The 19228-nt window shown below is 38.6% G+C and overlaps 1 protein-coding gene across 1 annotated transcript in view; it reads right to left on the bottom strand.

The window, feature by feature from the left end:
- Nucleotides 1–1080: 1080 nt before the first annotated feature.
- LOC137373795 (GTP cyclohydrolase 1-like) overlaps nt 1081–19228 on the bottom strand; it is a 59545-nt gene continuing 41397 nt past the window's right edge. Inside the window, exons 3-6 of the mRNA XM_068039174.1 lie at nt 12356–12411; nt 10471–10502; nt 8971–9055; nt 1081–6256 (exon numbers count right to left, since the gene is read on the bottom strand). Coding sequence (XP_067895275.1) covers nt 6130–6256; nt 8971–9055; nt 10471–10502; nt 12356–12411 — 300 coding nt within the window. The 3' untranslated portion in view covers nt 1081–6129. The remainder of the gene's footprint in view (nt 6257–8970; nt 9056–10470; nt 10503–12355; nt 12412–19228) is intronic.

The following is a 19228-nucleotide window of genomic DNA, read 5'->3' on the forward strand; positions in this document are numbered from 1 at the left end:
AACAGCACTAGAAAATTCAAAGCACTTCTACAAACTCAGAGTGAGCCAGTAGAAATCAATCAGCAACTAACCTGAAAGTAGTTGATCCCTTTAAATAGGGTTCCTTCCAGCTGCTGAACCCATGTTCAGCTGTCCATGTTTCAGAGAAAGCTGTAGCTGGAGCGGTGAGATTGAAAATGGAAGCACCAGCGTCAAATCAGCATGACTCGCTACTGATGTAACGCTTTGCCTACCCTGCATACTTCTGGCGCTGTCCAGAATGCCCTCACCAAAATGGCATCCAATGCAGGAAGTGCACGTGCATAACACTGATGTAATTTTGTTACCAAAACAGCATCATTTGCACCAAAACTATGGACGCTATGGAGCTAAATTTTGCAACCATTATGTTTAATTCCCATCCATTGCCTCTCCTCTCCATCTATGATATTCTACAACCCTCAAAGGGTTTTCCTCCAACTCTGGTCTCTTGTGCAAGCCCTCCACTCCCTTCCTCCCACCATTAGAAGATGTTCTTTTAGCACTCGAGGTCCTTGTGTTCTGTAATTCCTTCCCTAAATGTCTCTGCTTCTTGATCAGGATTTTAGTCACCAATCTTAACATCTCTTTCTTTGGTTTGGTGTTGATTTCTGTCTTATTACGCTACTGTGAAACATTTTGGGACATTATTTTACATTACTGGTGCCATATAAATCCAAGTTGTTGTTGACCAGCAAATGTTTCACACCTTATCTAGGCTTTGCATATCTAATTAATGCTTTAATTGGATTAGTTATGAAACAGCTAACTCATTTGCAGATCACAGCACCTGCCAGGTTTTGTGCAAAGCTGACTTCCCCCACCCTCGCCTTACTAACCTGAGAAGCCACTACCTTCACATTAGCTCGGTCAAAATCATTAACATATCCCAAAAAAACTCATGAAGGAACAACATGTCATAATTTTATAATTTAAAGCAAAATATTGCTCAAATTCCAGTAAATAAACTTTGTGATGGTCAGCTCATTTAAAATTTTAGATTAAAGTATAATTCAATATAGATAAATTGTTAATACCAATAATTCTGTATAAACGAGTGTACTTGATGTACATTATAATCTTTATTTGTAATTATATCCAATACAGTCCCTTATGCGCACTAAAACCAAATACATTTCAAAAAAGACAGAACAATTATACGTGTGATTAAAAACAAACAATTCTATTTGCCTCTGACGATACAAGAGTCCAAGGCCACAATCAGTGCTAACAAACCCCAGGTTAATACACACTAGGTTGATCACAGCAACATACAGTGAGTATGGAATTCCACATACCTGAATGAAGTTTTTTTTTCAACATACAGAACTTGTTTACAGCAAATTTGTATACAATTCAGGTCCCCTCTATAATCTTTGTTGTAGCTAAATTGGTCAATTAATAACAACTGGTTTTCCTTAGGCAAAATTGCACATTAACAATGCAATAGAATTCACTTGAGTACTGCAGAGCCTAGAATGTCTCACAACTGGAACATGAAAACATTAACTTATAAATTAAAGGATTATCATCGCACAGTAGAGTAAACATTTTAGAAAATACACATAACAAAGAGACATATGTATAAATATTACACACAGGATCAGACACTAGTCATAGCTTTTGTGGTATTCAGGTGCAATTTATCAAGAAATAATCTTACAGTAATGTCTGTACAATGCTTTATCCTGCACTCTGAACATCATCTCTTGCCAATGACATAGGAAGTGCGAGTGGTCAGTGTCTGTACTAAATTCCTGCAGGCTCAAAGCATGAACCACATTTTTTTAAAAATCACATTTAAAACTTATTTTATATTAAAATAGAGTATCTGGTAAACCTTTCAATTAGATAAACCCTACATGTTCATCCCTTCAAACTGAATTAACACTCTACTCTCAACAAATTATACTTTTTTAAAAAAAAGAGGAATCAGCAGCTTGATGAATTTGGGGGAAAAATACAAAATCTGTCATAGCATTTTAGATTTCCCGCACTGCAATAAGCCACCTAAATTAATTGGGTCATAAGCTGACATTTATCCTTAATTGAGTAATGAATTGGAGCTATTTTTAAAAAGTAACAAAAAGCAACAGCTTTTTTTTTTTTAAAAGGAGGTACTAATCCTCAACTCATACACCACGACATATTGTATACAGAATCCGTAGAAAACAAACTACAGTATTCTATGCTCAAGGATAGTACTTCAAAATAATTTAATCAAATTACTGATTCTGTATTTCACCAACATGAAAAGTTTTGTGGTAAACAAATAATTTAAAAATATTGGAGGAAAATTATTTCTAAGGAATAGTTAAATATTTAGTATCATGACACATGGGCCTAGAATTCATGTTGTGTGAATCGCATGCAACTGCCTAATGAATTTCTCCCAATTTCTTCACCTGCTATTTTACCAGAGGCATTTACTTCATTATGTTTAAAAGGTTTAAGAAATCCATTAAAACAGTAGGCATCAAAAGAATTCCATTCAAATGTATTAAGCATGTTAATATTCATACCATGTAATTTCAAAGTCACAGTTACACACAGACTGTCCTGGATCTTTGGTTAATAATTACACGTTTAAATATTGATATTTAAATATTTCAATAAATTGCCTTGCCATCAACTAAACTTGTTTCTGCATGGTATAGTGCATCAGATTTGGCAATTCAAGCTGTTACATGGAAGATGACCAAACTTTGACAAAACCAAAACAGAAGGGCAAATTACTTCAAATTTTGTAATCCATATTCTTACTCAAAATGTGGTAGTCTATATTCTTGCAATTAAATTATTCTTCATATATCATTAAATCAGTCACCATTAACAGAAAATTTCCAAGTACATCTATTTCCCACTTCTTCTTGACCTATGTAAATCAACTTTAACCCCCGGCACTCTGCCCCCCCCACCTCTGATTTTATTATCTTCTGTCCCTCAACGAAAGCATCCTCCAACCTCTCTAATTGATATTAGGAACTCTCGCTGTATTGTTGGACTATCATTTAAGCACAGAAGCTTCCTTGTCAATATGTTGTGTCTTGGATTTAAGGTCAGGAGCACTGCTCAGTATGCAGTATTCATGCTTCATGTTCTGCCTCATCCAGTTCTCCAACTGCCCTTCTCAGAGTCTACAGGACATCCACTTCCCAAATATTTGCAATATGTTTATAAGTCAATCTAAAGCAATGATGAAGCCTATTTAAACCACATGTCATTTCTGTCAAAGACGAGAGCAGGTATGTTAAGGTCGCTACAAAATGGTAGCTGTTTTTAAAAGTATCAATACATGTGCCTTCTAATATCTTATTTCTAATAATAAAAGGAATTCAGACCTGTCCTGAACATCACATATAAAAAAAACAGCTCCACTATAAAATAGAAGCACTCATTACAAATGCTGAAGCTTGAACCGTGGAAGTTTTACAGTATAGAAGGAGCTATTTGGCCCATCATGTCTCTGCCAACTCTCAGTTAGTCCTATTTCCCTACCCTTTCCCTGAACCTTTTAATTTTTTATCTCTTGGAATGTGACACCAGGGCTCATTATAAATTTGAGCAATAATGAAAATGCACATTTCCACTATACTGGTGCCTTGATTGAGGATTTGTCCTTACTGAGGCTGGATGAGAAACTCAATTCAATTCATTAAATTTGCAAACTATATCAAATTAGAAAGGGCAGTGGAATCAAAGGAAACAGAACACAAATAGAATGAGTTGGAAAAAATATAAATGGGTGAAACAAGGGTAGATTAAATTTAATATAGACAAAAGACTGTACAATCTGTGAATGGAATCAAAATTATTAGAGATCAAGATGAGAAAGACCTAGAGTCATAGTAGACTTCACTGAACATATCCAATCACCACAAAGCAGCAATCAATGATTTGGATATAGGGCTAGAAAAAGAAAGCTAGAGAAATTTGTAGATGGTACTAAAATAGAAGGCCCAGTAAATAATTGTGAAGACCAAAGGAAGCTGCAAAGAAATATTGATAAGATGGTGGAATGGGCAAAAAACAGCAGTTGGAATTCAATATCAGTAAATATGAGGTAGTACACTTTGGTTAAAATAAATGAAAGTAATAATTATACTTTGAATGGGGAAAAGACGGAGTGATGTGTAAGAGTAGAGGGATTTGGTTCATATTAAAAGTAGCACCTCGTGGATAAGTTCATTAAAAAAAATCTAATGGAATACTGGGTTTTTTGCAAGAGATGTAGAATATTAAATTTAAGATGGTGAATCTTTACAAAACCTTAGTAAAACCAGTTACAGTACTGTATACAATTCTGAAATCCATACTACAGGAAGGATGATGAGGCATTAGAGAAGGTACTGCATGCTACTAAAATGCCACCTGGTATGAGGAAATAAAAAACAAATCAAGAAAGACTGTTAAATTTGGACCTGTTTCCATTAGAACAGAGGAGATTATGAGTCAGGGTTAGGTGATTTGCTAGAGGTGTCTAAAATTTTGAACGGACAGGACAGACTGTTTCTAATGGTTGAGGGATTTAAAACAGGAAACATTGTCTTAAATATCTTACATTTAATCTTTTTACAAAGTGCAATAATTGTTTTTAACATAGAGGGTTGGGAGGCTATGGAGTGAATTAGGAACCATGTTAACACTTAACAATAAGTTAGACAGGTGATTGAAGGAAAGGGGGATAAATATATAGTATATATGACTAGGGCAGACACAGGATTAGATCTACTGCCTTGCATTGAGGATAAACATGAACACATACTGGCTGGACCATTTCCAGGTTATAATTTCTAGGTAAAAGCAATGGAATTTTAAATGATGTTACCAAAACAGTAGAATACGAGTTAGAGGAAGTTACAGTCAAACTGTACAGTGCTCCAGTCAGACCACATCTTGTGCACTGTGTCCATTTCTGGTCACGGAGACACAAAGAAGGCAGTAGAGCCACAAAGATAATCCCTGGTCTCAGGGGTCTAAGTTATGAGAAAAGCTTGGAAAATCTTGTTTCATCATTGAACGAAACAAATCTGAGGGGTAATCCAATGGAGATGTATGAAATGGTTTTGAAAAGATAAATCCAGAAAATTACTTTAAATTGTAAAAGTAGAACAAGGAGCTACAGGGTGAAATAGTAAAAGGAATGATATAAGGAATTGTTTCTTTATACCAGTGGAATGGTCTCCCAGATTAAATAGTGGAGACACAAATCCTAGAATCATTAAGAACCAATTAGATACCCTAATAGACAAAGTAAGATAGACAGATTGACCTCTTTCATTCATAATTACCTTTTGATAAGTTAAGGAATCTTGATTTGGATCAAGCCTGGGTACCTCCTTTGTAATATTTTCATACAGTATTTGCTTACCCACAGCAGTTCTCAACTCTGAAGCAAACAGTACTGAAATGGCTGAATCTAAAATATCTGTGCAGTGGAGTCAAAACCTCTATGCAAAAAGAATCCATGAACCCTCAAAACACAAGTAGCACTGTCACATGGGGAAGACTTATGCCATTATCATTATTCACCACAGCAGATTCTATCACTGTGCCATTGACTCCTAGCCATCAGAAGCATTGCTTGATGCTAATGAAATTAAATTAAATCTAAACCATGTAGGTGTGCAGGGAGGAGACCATATGAAGGATGTGGGATAGATGAAGCATTTAATAAAAATTCAGAATCACTTGCGATTATCCCCCATTCAACTGCCTGATAGATATGAAGGAGCAAGTATTTTTTCTTTTTAGTTAATAGCTAAAAGTCTGTAAGGTTGTACAAATATACTGAGCAAACCCCTATTTGTTGAATTGCATCAAATGCTAACCTGTTGGTTACAAGACATTTAAAGCTATGAAGTGCAATGTAGTGTATTTTTCAGAATTTCATAACAGCCAACCACTTTAAGAACAGACTATTTGTTACAAGTATATTGGCTAGCCCAAGGTACATCACAGTTTACTATTAACGATGTGATTTTTGTCTGTCAGTCTGAATATTACATCTACACATACTACAGAATCAAACCAGTAAAAACAATTAAAGCACGTACTGAACATCTAAAAGCAGCCCATACACTTAGGGTGGTTCCATCCAGGGCATGATTTTCAGTTCCTAATAAGAGTCAGAAACTCTTCACGGGTCTTTGGGTCTTCCCGGAAAACACCTAACATTGTGCTGGTTACAGTTTTACTGTTCATCTTTTGTACTCCCCTCATCACCATGCACATGTGTCTGCAAAGAAAAACATCATAAACAGATTTGTTGACAGTATTCTCCATCTCAGTTTTCTATCAAGTGATTTCTCAGAATGGCTTGGCTGTTTGGGGAGTTTAGAGCAACTTCATTTTACACCGCATTACAAATTGCAAATATCTATTTTCAGCAAGCCTTCAGTTTATATTTGCAACTCCCCACTTCATACTGAACAGAGCTTTCCAAATCCAAACCAGTGTTTTTTCAACCTCCAAATCTCCATCCCAACAATGAGTACCCATCATGACTGAACTTTCTACAACCACCATGCCCATGAACATGTTTTGCTGTCATTCTACACCTCTCCCCTCTCCATTCCCACTCTCCCTCCTTCCCAGTGTTATGATTCTGTAGTTTTTTTTCTGGGAAGAATGCAGTGTGCCTTTAAGGCTGGAAAAAGAGCCATACTGCTTTAAGGCAGCAAGCTCTAAAGACTGAGTCAAAGAATGCATTCTTGTTGCCTTGGATACAGCCATTCGGAGACTGCGATTCAAAGGGTGCATCCAAGGTAACGAGAATGCAGCCACTCGGACTGAATATCGAGAGATACATTTGTTACAATTTAATTTTGAACTGGCTTATAGTGCAAACAGACTGTTCTAAGAGAGGACACAGACAGACAGCTGTGTGTCAGCACATGAAAGAACAGCTCTCAGTCCATTTAAACTAAAGGAAGAGAATTTAGTCTGTTTATTTTGTCTCTCTCAAAATTCTAAAACATCAGGCCTAAACAGAGATCTCTGATAATTTAAACTGAAGGAAGGGAAGTTAAACTGTGACAATTTTTTATCCCTCAAAAATTCTAAAGCCAAATTGATTCTATTAAAAGTGGTTGCGAGCTGTTGATCTACTGTGGTCATCGCTGGAAGAAAGAGGAGTTTGAAACTTCAGGTGTTGGACGGTTTTCCTTTCCTCATCGGACCCTGGAAGATTGCGGGTAGACTTTTATCAGAGGATTGTTCATCGGGAAGTGTAAATTTGCAAGGACTCTAATTTTTTCTATTTTTAAATGTGGTTTAAATCTTTGTAGTGTTTAAGAATTTAGTTTTTCCAATTAAACAGTTAATTTGTTGATTTAAAGACACCTAGTTTGGTTAGCCTCAATCGGGGGTTAATAGATGGTACAATTTGGCTGGGTCTTTCTTTAATTTGGAAAGTTTAAAATGAAATGTTAGGTGATCTGTGGAGGGACGGGATTGAATTAATAGTGCGTTTCTCCCACCACAATCAGAATCGTATATTTTGATTGGGGGCTTTGACTGGAGCGGTCAGTCGTAACACCAGTCACCCAGCCACATCCATCTTCCCAGATTGTCTCCCTCTTCATCTCTCCTTCCCTACTCACCTCTTTTCGCTACATATTCTCCTCTATGTCCTTTTCCCCCCACCTCTTCCTCTCCATCTCTCTCCTTTCCTTCTCCTCAATTCCACCATCTATCTGCCTCCTCCCTCGTAGTCCAATTCAATTATTCTCCCCACCCTCTAACTCTACTAGACCTGATTACTAGACTTGATCTTAACCCTGCAGATTCAATGTCAAAGGAGATTAACCAAGTCAAAGATATATCCTAGCATCTACCTTTGGCCTTCAATAGCACCACCATTGCCAAGTCCCCCACCATCAGGAGCTAGAGTAGAATAGTGGTCATGTTACTGGACTAGTAATCTAGAGGCCTGAACTAATGATCCAGAGACATGAGTTCAAATCCCACCACAGCACCTAATGAATTTAAATTCAGTTAATCTGCTGTTCTTGCCCAGTCAGGCCTAAATGTGACTTCAGATTTACATTCTTTTAACTGTCCTCTAAGATAGTCCAGCAAGCAACTCAGTTGTATGCTGGCCTTGCCAATGACATCCATATCCCATGAATTAATTTTTTTTTAAAAACATCTTGGGGGTCATCATTGACCAAAAGCTTAAACTGGACCAGCCAGATCAACATCTTGGCTACAAGAAGAGAGCAAAGACTAAGTATCCTGAAGAATGACTCACCTCCTGATCCCTTAAAACCCATCCAATATCTACCAGGTTTAAGTCAGAAGTGTGATGGAAAACTCTTCACTCACCTTGATAGATGAAGCCACAACACAAAAAGTTCAGCACCATCCAGTACACAACAGCTTGCTGGATCAGTGCCCCAAACTCATTATCCACTTGCTCCATCACTGGCGCACTGTGACTACAGCAGGTGCGATCTAAAGGATGCACTGCAGAACTCACCATTAATTCCAAATCTTCCTCTAAGTCACAAGTCATTCTCTGTTACTGGGTCAATATCCTGGAATTCCCTACCGATGCTGTCGCAGTTGAAAGGGAAGGCCCATCAAAGCCTTCTCAGAAAAATCAGAGCTGGGCAATAAATGCAGCCTTGGCAGCTTCGTCTATTTCCCAACAAAAATACACCCACACATGCTCACACGGTTATAAAATTACACCAGGGATTGATTTCAATTTATTCTTGGCATTCCAATCACTGCTCCAAACTATATATCCTTTGAGAACTTCAAAGATCCCTGAAATCGCAACATTAAGAAAACCTAGCAAACCGGAGTTTCTTTAACAAAATAAACTATTCTATCTTTGATAATTATAATACTTTCCAAGTTAAAGCTGGTTAATTTTTTTTTTTAAAGTACACAAAGCTAAAAAATATTACAAAGAACAAAGTTAATTTTGGATTCAAAACTCACGTGGCTTCAATCACAACTCCCACCCCTGCAGGCTGTAAGGCTTCTGTGATTGCTAGAGCAATTTGTTTGGTGAGACGCTCTTGTACTGTTGACAGTCAGAATAATGTACCCATAAGAAAGGAGATCAGGGTTTACTGAGTGAACGTACAACACCATTTAATTGTGTTTTAATATTTTAATAAAAATTCCTAATTTGTATTAGCCTGATCTATTGAGTAAATGAGTACAGTTTTATAATGTACGTCTCACAATACACACGTAAGTATATTAACCATTACTTTTAAATTAAATATGCTCATGTAACCACAAATCATTAACCACTCGTCTAATCAAAGTAACATTTCTTTACAAGGTTATATTAATCTAGGTTTTTAAAAAGTTTTTAGTAGTGCTGAATAAGATTTGCTCCAAGATGTTTATTTATGGATAGTTAGTGACAATAATTCTGTGGCAGGTGGTGGCAGCTAACGTATGAACCCAGCACTGAGACCCAATGAAATCACCATCTTTCTGTTTATTTTCCATACTGTCTCCATGCTTCTCACTGCTTCACTCATCATATCTGTATCTCTGCTTATCACTCCTTTCTCTTTCTATCTGGAAATCTTTCACAATGTCTCTTCACTCCTTTATGTTTCCCATTCTCTCATATGACTCTCGCACACTTTATCCCATTCTTGATCTCTGTTTCTCTCATTTCTATCTCTATCTCTCCTTGTTTGACTTCTCTTCAGCCGCTTGATTAGTCTTTGCTTTGGAATGTCTCTTCCCATTTCTGTATGTTTCCCACATTCTCTGCATCTTACTCCATTTATGTCCTTTATTCATGCCTTTTTCTTTCACCTCCCATATAGACCAGCTGCACACATATGTTAAAGATAGTGCACCAGATTTTCCTGCAGCAGTGAGATTGGTGACATACACCATAAGTTGAGTCATCCAGAGTGCTGATCGCGCCTTCAATATGTTTCTCCATATTTCCCTGCGATTCTAATTAGAATATGCCCTAGTCAACATGGTGGCACGCTGGAAGCAGCGCAACCATTTTTCAATTCAACAAATATGTAAAGAGGGTGGCACATAAAGAATAAAAATAGCTTTTATGCAAAGCTGAAATATGCCACTCAAAGAAAGCACTACTCTTACCAGGCCCATCATTTCTCAGTGGAATAAGACGGCCCGCTTCTGTTTGCACGACATTGTTAAAATGTCATGCATTTAAGTATAGAGACCAGCAATGGTTTCTTTTCATCCTATGTTCCTGGTTATATACAGCAGTAATAATTATAAATCAAAACAATTCAATAAACCAAATGGTTATAATTGTTGAGTACATACTTGTATCTAACAGTAGTTCCACTAACTGGGGTGGGTTAGCAGAGTTGTAACATACTAGGTATTAAAAAGGTTACACTGATTAAAATTAAAATGGGGCTAGAATGATTTAAAAATGCAAACATGTTTTACATAAAGTATTTTAAAATGTTATTGACTACTCACCTTGGAGTCTCCTACTGTAAATTTCAACAATCCTGAAAAACAAAAATCAGGTAAGTACTTTCTTTAAACAAGTATGAAGCCACACCAAAAATATGTTGATACCTTGTTACAAGCAAAGCTACCCTTTTACCCAATTATTCCTAAAAGTTCTGCATCAAAATTTATTCAGATGCTGTTGTATTTTAAGGTTCTGATTATTTCACTATACTAAGAGCCGTTTGAAATAAACTGATATTGTAATCCATATAAAAAGATTAAAGTAAACATATTTTGAAATCGGAAAAGATCTTTCAGCACATTTAAAAATACCAGGTGGATAAGTATTTGAAAAAATGTTTTGTTTAAATACTCATACCATGTTATCCTATAATATGCTTCCATTCTGTGTAGAAAGAACAGAAATGTTCAAATAGCAGAAAAGATTTGTATGGTAAATGGAGTCAGAGGACTTCCATTCTCCTATTTGGTTGCCTAGGTAAATTTTCATTTCATGCTCATGGAGGTTCACGTACCTCTATCCCGAAGGTAATATAAAAGGTCAGTGCTCCATGCTTGATCAATATCAAGAGAAGAAATTAAAATGTGGAGATATGTTGCATTTTTCATTAAACATATTGCGCTTTCTGAAATAATCTTTCTGCAAGCCAAATAACCTCTCACTGTGGTAAGTACTTTCACCATTAATTAGATTAGTTTATATCCTTTAAATATATATTGATCTTAAAAATATTTCAGTCTGACATTTGAATAATAAGGAACTACATGTTTTTAAAATAAGAAACGTTGCTGAAATGGTAATCCAACAAACTAATTGGACATATATATATATAAAAAATTAATAGTTTAATAGCTATTTTCTAATTCGTGGAATCAAAGGATTTTTTTCCAAGCCAATGAAAAACAACAATGTTTTATTGTTTTAAATAAAAAGATGTTTGATTAGTTCGAGTTACTGGTGCACTTTAACACACTTGTCAGATGCAATCACATTTGAATAATCAGCTTATGGTTACTTAATACAGGTCACTTCAGCATCTTGTTTAGAACTGACTGTAAAATGTAAATACATGCAAGAAGGATTATACTGGATAAACAGGAGTTGCAACATGAGGAATGTTTCAAGTTTAAAGTTGCCTGCCATATATCTCCTACCTTCCCTGATCAGTAATAGTGTAGATAGTTACTGCACATGTAAGGGGTCTAGTCACAGCACAGGTAGAACTTAGTAAATAGGCCATATATATTTGAAAGATATACAGACCTACAGGGTTACAGAAAAGCTATGAAAAGTGAGTCCAGCGTAATAATAGATGCTGCAATTTAAACAACTTAGTCATTTTGCCCAATACCCAGGAAATGAATTGTAAAGGCTGTGTTATTACATGCTCAGCAGGTTTCATCAAAATAAAAATCACACATTTATTACAAAATGTCAACTAGTAAGTCACAAAAATTTGATCAATATATGCAGTTTTAATGCACCTTGCAGGTGAACAAACTTAAATTATGTACCCAGCAATAAATGACTGCACTAGTAATTAATCTGTGATTACTGAAGGAAAAATTTTTGTAACTCTCCTCGAAGGGTAAATATACCAGAGAAGGTTCTGTGTATATAAAAATGCAGCATGAAACTAAACTGCTATCTGCTTAGTCTTTAATTTTTAAAATTAAGACTCATGAGCAATACGTTCTTTAATCACTTTGTAAAAAATTAATAACTTTCTGGCTGACATTTGTAACATGTATTTTGGTCCAATTTCTTCAGCAAAATTTAAATACAACAATTTAACATTTAAAGTGAAAAGAAAAGCAAAATTGTACGTCATTGTTTTGGAGTAACTGTGTCCTAATTGACCCTCAGCCATAGCCAATCAGTACTTACCTGGCTAGCTTGCTGAGACCAAGGAGCCGTTTTTCAGGTAGATAGCCTATATGTACCTACAGGATGGAAAGAAAACATTGACTACACCTGACCACACACAGAAGGGACCGAGAACTTTCTCAGCCAGGTCAAAATTGAAGTATCCATAGATAAGAGAGATGCTGACATTTTCTGATGGGTCCCGAATCAGTATGAGGCCAAATGTGTGCAATGGGGATGACCATGCAATCATAAGCAGCCTTTGGAATAAACAGCAAGCTGTGAGTAACACTGCTTCAAGGAAAACTGCTCATTCAACTACAAGACAATGAACTAAACTACACAGAGCTCTGATTTCCTAAAGCTAGCAGCAGCCAGTGCTGTATATCTCAAGTCTTTGGCAAAACATTCATTACAAAAGGTTTCCAGTAATAAAATGGTTTTGTGTATCTAGGGCAATGACACAGGTCATATGGGTACATTTTGAGTACACCAATATGTCATAACATTCTGTATTAAAAAAAATTATTAAAATACTATCAAATTTTGTTTCCTTCGAAAAATTGCAGATACACATGCACCATATTGCAGCAGCTTTAGTATTGGTTTTCTATCTTCTGTCTAACCAAAGACTTAGGGTATTGCCACAAATAACAACAGTATGAGAAATGCAGCCTTTGTTTAATTGGGTGCCATCTCCAATCCAATCTGGAATAGTGAGCACCCAACTAAAACTACAGTGTCTACCAACTCCCATCTGTTGTATCTGTCTCTGTTGCAGGCACTTGAGCCTAGTTACCTGGCTAACTTGCTCACTCCTATAACTTTTCTGTTTGGTAAATAACCAATTGAAACCTGAAAAAAAGGAGACAGTTTCAAAGACAAAGAATTTTATGTTTAACAAATTATATTAGTAACTATGGATTATGAACATAATATATAATTGAGGAAAGGACAAGTAAATTGTTTTGCATTTCAGCTTGATTAATCTTTGCCCTAGGACACTTATCTTAAAAAGGGCAAATCAACCCCTAATGTTAGTCATTTATTTTGTTGCATTAACTTGTACCAAATCCTCCATTTTCTATCATTTTCATTAATATCAGGTGACATAACAACAGGGCACAGCTGGAGGCAACTATATTTAAAGGCAGATTTCTTAATCTTTGAATCAGTGGTTGCTGCAAACATAGAAAGATCTGATGAAATAATAATGACATGCCAAAGATCAAGCCAAGAGATTTCCCTCAGCCTAAGAACCCAGGTTCAACCAACAACCCAGGTTTAGAAAGTTACAGTAACTTTGCATAAGAACATCTCAGCTGAACTACAATCCTCAATTACACAATTTATTTACAATTGTTAGTCTATAAATAGTACCCTGGCAACTCCAGTGGCCTAAGTCAGTACAGAGGCCAAATAACAGAGGAATGAGAAATAATTGTTATTCATAATAATTGAAGTGAGAAACACTAAGATCAGTGCAATGAAATGAACCGCTAGAATCTGATTTCCTGTTTGAGTTTTTCTTTGATTATTGTAAATTCCACTTCAACAACATTTGCTATTAAATACAGACTCAAAATTCATGGAACAATGTAAACAACACTGAATTGTTTCCTCAGGCTTTATAGCTATCAACAATAAACAAACATCCCCTTCCAGAGTTCAAAGGGTTAAATATGATAGGAACATGTAATCTGTTCTTGCAGATTACTGTTATAATTTCCAGGTTAGATAAGGTTCTGTCAATTGTGATCTAGTTTAATTCAGTGACATCTGCCCTGGAGCATTTCTTGTACTCCACAGTGTTTTGAAATAAATGTCAAGAGCTTTTCACGTAGTCAAGATGTCGAGGGGTAAATTATCCCATTTCACTCGATGAAAAGTAATATTTGCATTCCTTCCAAAAAGTCACAAGTCAGGCTCAGGAACTGTGGTTTACGTCATGACACATTCCATATACCAATGCGGTTGATGTCACGACATTCCATAATAAGTGTACACAAGAAATAGGAGCAGGAGTAGACCATATGGCCCATCGAGCCTGTTCTGCCATTCAATGCGATCATGACTAATCTTAGGCTTCAATTCCACTTTCCTGCGCACTTACCATATCCCTCGATTCCCTGAGACACCAGAAATTTGTCTATCCCAGCTGTTACGACCAGGTGCGAAAGGTGTCTAGGGGTCTGTTACTATCTTCACCTGGTCTTATTGTAACAGGGTTTAATTTTAAACATAGTGTTTGAGCTCCCCCTTTGTGAATCCTAGTTCACAACTTTCCAATTATAAGGCAAAGAAATGAGCACAAACAAGCTTTCTTTGGTTTAAAGAAGAAAGATAACATTTATTAAACCTTAAACTTAAACTCTAATATGGTTAACGCCTACGGATATACAACGTGCCCATGCTAGCATGCACATGCGATACACACATGCAAATGGGAACAGAAGAGAGAAGAGAAGTAGAACCATTTGAGGCAATATCTTGTCACTGTTTCACAAACTCACTGTAGTCCTTGATTGAAGATATGGTCTTGCGTTTTGTTGGAGCCGAGTATTTGTCTTAAAAATTGTTCACGTAGGAGACTGTACTCTCTGAGTTTACATCTTCACAAGATTCAGTTCCATGGGAAAGAGATGGAAGCAGGCAGAGAAGAGAGGAGATCTTCTCAGTCCATGAGCACACGGCATTCTCTGTTCCATTTCCTTTGTTGGGAGTTCAAATTCAAAAATCTCCCAGGTTGCCCAGCAGGTTAGTCATGTGACTAGCTCCTTATATGGAACAGTCTCTCCTGCGAGGTTTGTGGATTGTACCTTTGCAGTCTCCGGAATGCCAGCTCCCTCCACCTTCAATGTCTGGTAATCAAAAGTTCATCGTTGGTTGAATGAGTCAGGGCATGGTCCTTTGTCCCTTGTGCTAACACTGTCGGTTGCCATGGAAATGTCTTTCCGGTCAGGGGCTTGCAATTTTAAGTTTAATGTTCATGTGGCGAAATCATGTGTGCCTCATTCTTGGCAGGTGGGGGGGTTTGCCCGACACCTCCACACCCAGGGGAATGAAATGCGATTTGAGGGGTGCAAAAATAATAGTAGGGGATTTCAACTTCCCCAATATTAACTGGGATAGTCTTAGTGTAAAAGACTTAAAAGGGGACGGAATTCTTAAAATGCATCCAGGAGAGCTTTTTGAGCTAGCACGTGGAAAGTCCGATAAGAGAAAGGGCAGTACTGGACCTAATCCTAGGGTATAAAGCCGGACAAGTGGTAGAAGTGTCAGTGGGGGAGCATTTCAGGGACAGTGACCATAACTCTAAGATTTAAGGTAGTTGTGGAAAAGGACAAAGAGACCGGAAATAAAAGTACGGAGTTGGGGGAAGGCCGATTTCAATATGATAAAACAGGATCTGGCCAAAGTGGGCTGGGAGCAGCTACTTGCAGGAAAGTCTACATTAGACCAGTGGGAGTCATTCAAAAAGGAAATAGTGAGAGTTCAGGGACAACATGTTCCCATAAAGGTGAAGGGTAGGACCAACATGTCCAGGGAACCCTGGATGTCAAGGGATATAGAGGATTGCATAAGGAAAAAAAAAAGCTTATGGCAGGTTTAGAACGCTGAAAACAGCAGAAGCCCTAGAGGGGTATTGAAAGCGTAGTGGGGGGGGGGGGGGGGGGGGGGCGGGCGGTGGTGGTACTTAAAAAACGTAATTAGGAAAGCACAGAGGGGACATGAAAAAACACTGGCAGGCAAGATAAAGGAAAATCCTAAGGCGTTTTATAAGTATATTAAGGGCAAGAGGATAACCAGGGAAAGAGTAGGGTCCATTAGGGACCAAAGTGGCAGTGTGTGTGTGGAGCCGGAGGACATAGGTGAGGTTTTAAATGATTACTTTTCATCTGTGTTCACTATGGAGAAGGATGATGTAGATGTAGAGATCATGGAGGAGGATTGTGATATACTCGAACAAATTAGCATTGAAAGGGAGGAAGTATTGGCTGTTTAAGCGGGCTTAAAAGTGGATAAACCCCCAGGTCCAGATGAGATGTATCCCAGGCTGTTATGTGAGGCAAGGGAGGAGATAGCAGGGGCTCTGACACAAATTTTCAAATCCTCTTTGGCCACAGGAGAGGTACCAGAGGACTGGAGGATAGCGAATATGGTACCACTGTTCAAGAAGTGTAGCAGGGATAAACCAGGTAATTACAGGCCAGTGAGTCTAACAACAGTGGTAGGGAATCTATTGGAAAAAATTCTGAGGAACAGGATTAATCGCCATTGGGAGAGGCAGGGATTAATCAAGGATAGTCAGCATGGCTTTGTCAGGGGGAGATCCTGTCTAACAAACTTGATTGAATTTTGAGGAGGTGACTAGATGTGTAGATGAGGGTAAAGCAGTTGATGTAGTCTACATGGACTTCAGTAAGGCTTTTGATAAGGTCTTGCATGGGAGATTGGTCAAGAAGGTAAGAGACCATGGGATCCAGGGCAATTTGGCAAATTGGATCCAAAATTGCTTAGTGGCAGGGGGCAGAGGGTGATAGTTGAAGGTTATTTTTGTGAGTGGATGCCTGTGACCAGTGGTGTACTGCAGGGATCGGTGCTGGGACCCTTGCTGTTTGTAGTGTACATTAATGATTTAGATGCGAATATAGGAGGTATGATCGGTAAGTTTGCAGATGACACTAAAATTGGTGGTGTTATAAATAGTGAGGAGGAAAGCCTTAGATTACAGGACGATATAGATGGGCTGGTAAGATGGGCAGAGCAGTGCAAATGGAATTTAATCCTGAGAAGTGTGAGGTGATGCATTTTGGGAGGTCAAACAAGGCAAGGGAATATACAATGGATGGTAGGACCCTAGGAAGTACAGAGGGTCAGAGGGACCTTGGTGTACTTGTCCATAGATCACTGAAGGCAGCAGAACAGGTAGATAAGGCGGTTAGGAAGGCATATGGGATACTTGCCTTTATTGGCCGAGGCACAGAGTATTAGAGCAGGGAGGTTATGATGGAGCTGTATAAAACGCTAGTTAGGCCACAGCTGGAGTACTGTGTACAGTTCACCACACTATAGAAAGGATGTGATTGCACTGGAGAGGGTGCAAAGGAGATTCACAAGGATGTCGCCTGGGCTGGAGCATTTCAGCTATGAGGAGAAACTGGGTAGGCTAGGGTTGTTTTCCTTAGAGCAGAGAAGGCTGAGGGGGAACCTGATTGAGGTATACAAAATTATGAGGGGTATTGATAGGGAAAAAGTTTCTTCCTATCTAACCTAAGCGAAGGGGTCAATAACCAGGGGGCATAGATTCAAAGTAAGGGGCAGGAGGTTTAGAGGGGATTTGAGGAAAAATTTTTTCACCCAGAGGGTGGGGTTGGAATCTGGAACGCACTGCCTGAAGGGGTGGTTGAGGGAGGAACCCTCACAACATTTAAGAAGTATTTAGATGAGCACTTGAAACGCCATAGCATACAAGGCTACGAGCCAAGTGCTGGAAAATGGGATTAGAACAGATATGTGCTTAATGGCCGGCACAGACACAATGGGCCAAAGGGCCTGTTTCTGTGCTGTATAACTCTATAACTCTAAGAAAACGACATTTTATCACAGAGTTTGAGAGAAATACAAGATACAGAAAGAAACCATGCATTTCTCTCATTAATTTCCATTCATTCACCAATCTTGAAGCTCATTAAAAATGGTCTGTTCTGGGTGCCAGGGCTGCTTTAATTTCCCCCTTTTTTTCCTGTCAGAAGAGTTAGTTGGGGGGGTGGGGCGGTGGGTCTATCCTAAACTCAGTCATGCAAAGACTTTTGGCTCAGGGGATGGGTGGTTCCCTTTTCTTCTGACTGTGGGTGAGAATCTTTGTTACTCTCCCCTTTGTTCTCTAGGACACCCCTACCTGCAGGTATTTATGCAAACCTAACTGCTGTGACACTTCAACTAGGTGAGGCATCACCCTCACAGGTTCTCTGCCCTGTAGAGGTCTCTCTTTGTCTCTGCAGGTTCCTGTAAATGCTGTTCGCAACACTGGTCGGGTACTTCTAGAGTTTGCATTCACATAGAAGGATGTGGGGTCTAACTTTTCACATTTTTTTGGGTTGGTTGACTGGGCGGTAGGGGTTTTCATCCAGGATTCTTTCCGGACTTCCTTTAACCTGCCCTCTTGGTCACTTTTTCCACTTCTCTTTCTAAACTTTTGCCAGCCCTGTGCCTGCCTGTCCCCTTTTGTTCGCGGAGGTGGGCCTTTACAGTTCACCAGCCCTCTTCTGGAGGGTCCTCCTAACACCAGTACAGGACTTAGGGGTGCAGGCTTCACTGTAGGTCGGGGTTTCCCCTCAACCTGGTACATGTGGCAACTCCTGCAGTACTCCACCACATCTTTGTGGAGTTTTAGCCTGTCAAACTGCTGTTTTATGCAGGCTTTGGTCTTTCGTATACTGGCACGTACAGCCACTGTAGTCTCGTGGGCCCGTCTTAATATTTCTCTCTGGTACCTCTGCGGCACCACTAACTGGTGAACTACTGTCCACTCCTTGCTCTCAGGTCTGTGAGGGGTACTCCATTTCCTCATTAGTACCCCATTCTTTAAATAGTAGCAATCAGGGACTCCCTCTGCTTTACTTTCATATTGGGCAGCCTGTGCTAACTCTTGCAATACCGGGTCAGCTCGCTGAGCCTTACCTAGGGAAAATCCATTTAATTCCCTGGGTCTCCTAATGTTCCAAAGAAAGTCTCTCACAAGCAGACCTCATGGCCATTAGCTGGCAGTGCCAATGCAGTCTCCTCTGGGGGAACTGGTTTGATTATGGCCTGACCCACTACACATTCAGGGACTCTGCAGGACACCGTCTCCTGCCATTGCCCTGTCTCTCTGACCTCATGTGGTCTTTC

The sequence above is a fragment of the Heterodontus francisci genome, chromosome 9 (assembly GCF_036365525.1).
Source record: "Heterodontus francisci isolate sHetFra1 chromosome 9, sHetFra1.hap1, whole genome shotgun sequence".
Taxonomy (NCBI): domain Eukaryota; kingdom Metazoa; phylum Chordata; class Chondrichthyes; order Heterodontiformes; family Heterodontidae; genus Heterodontus; species Heterodontus francisci.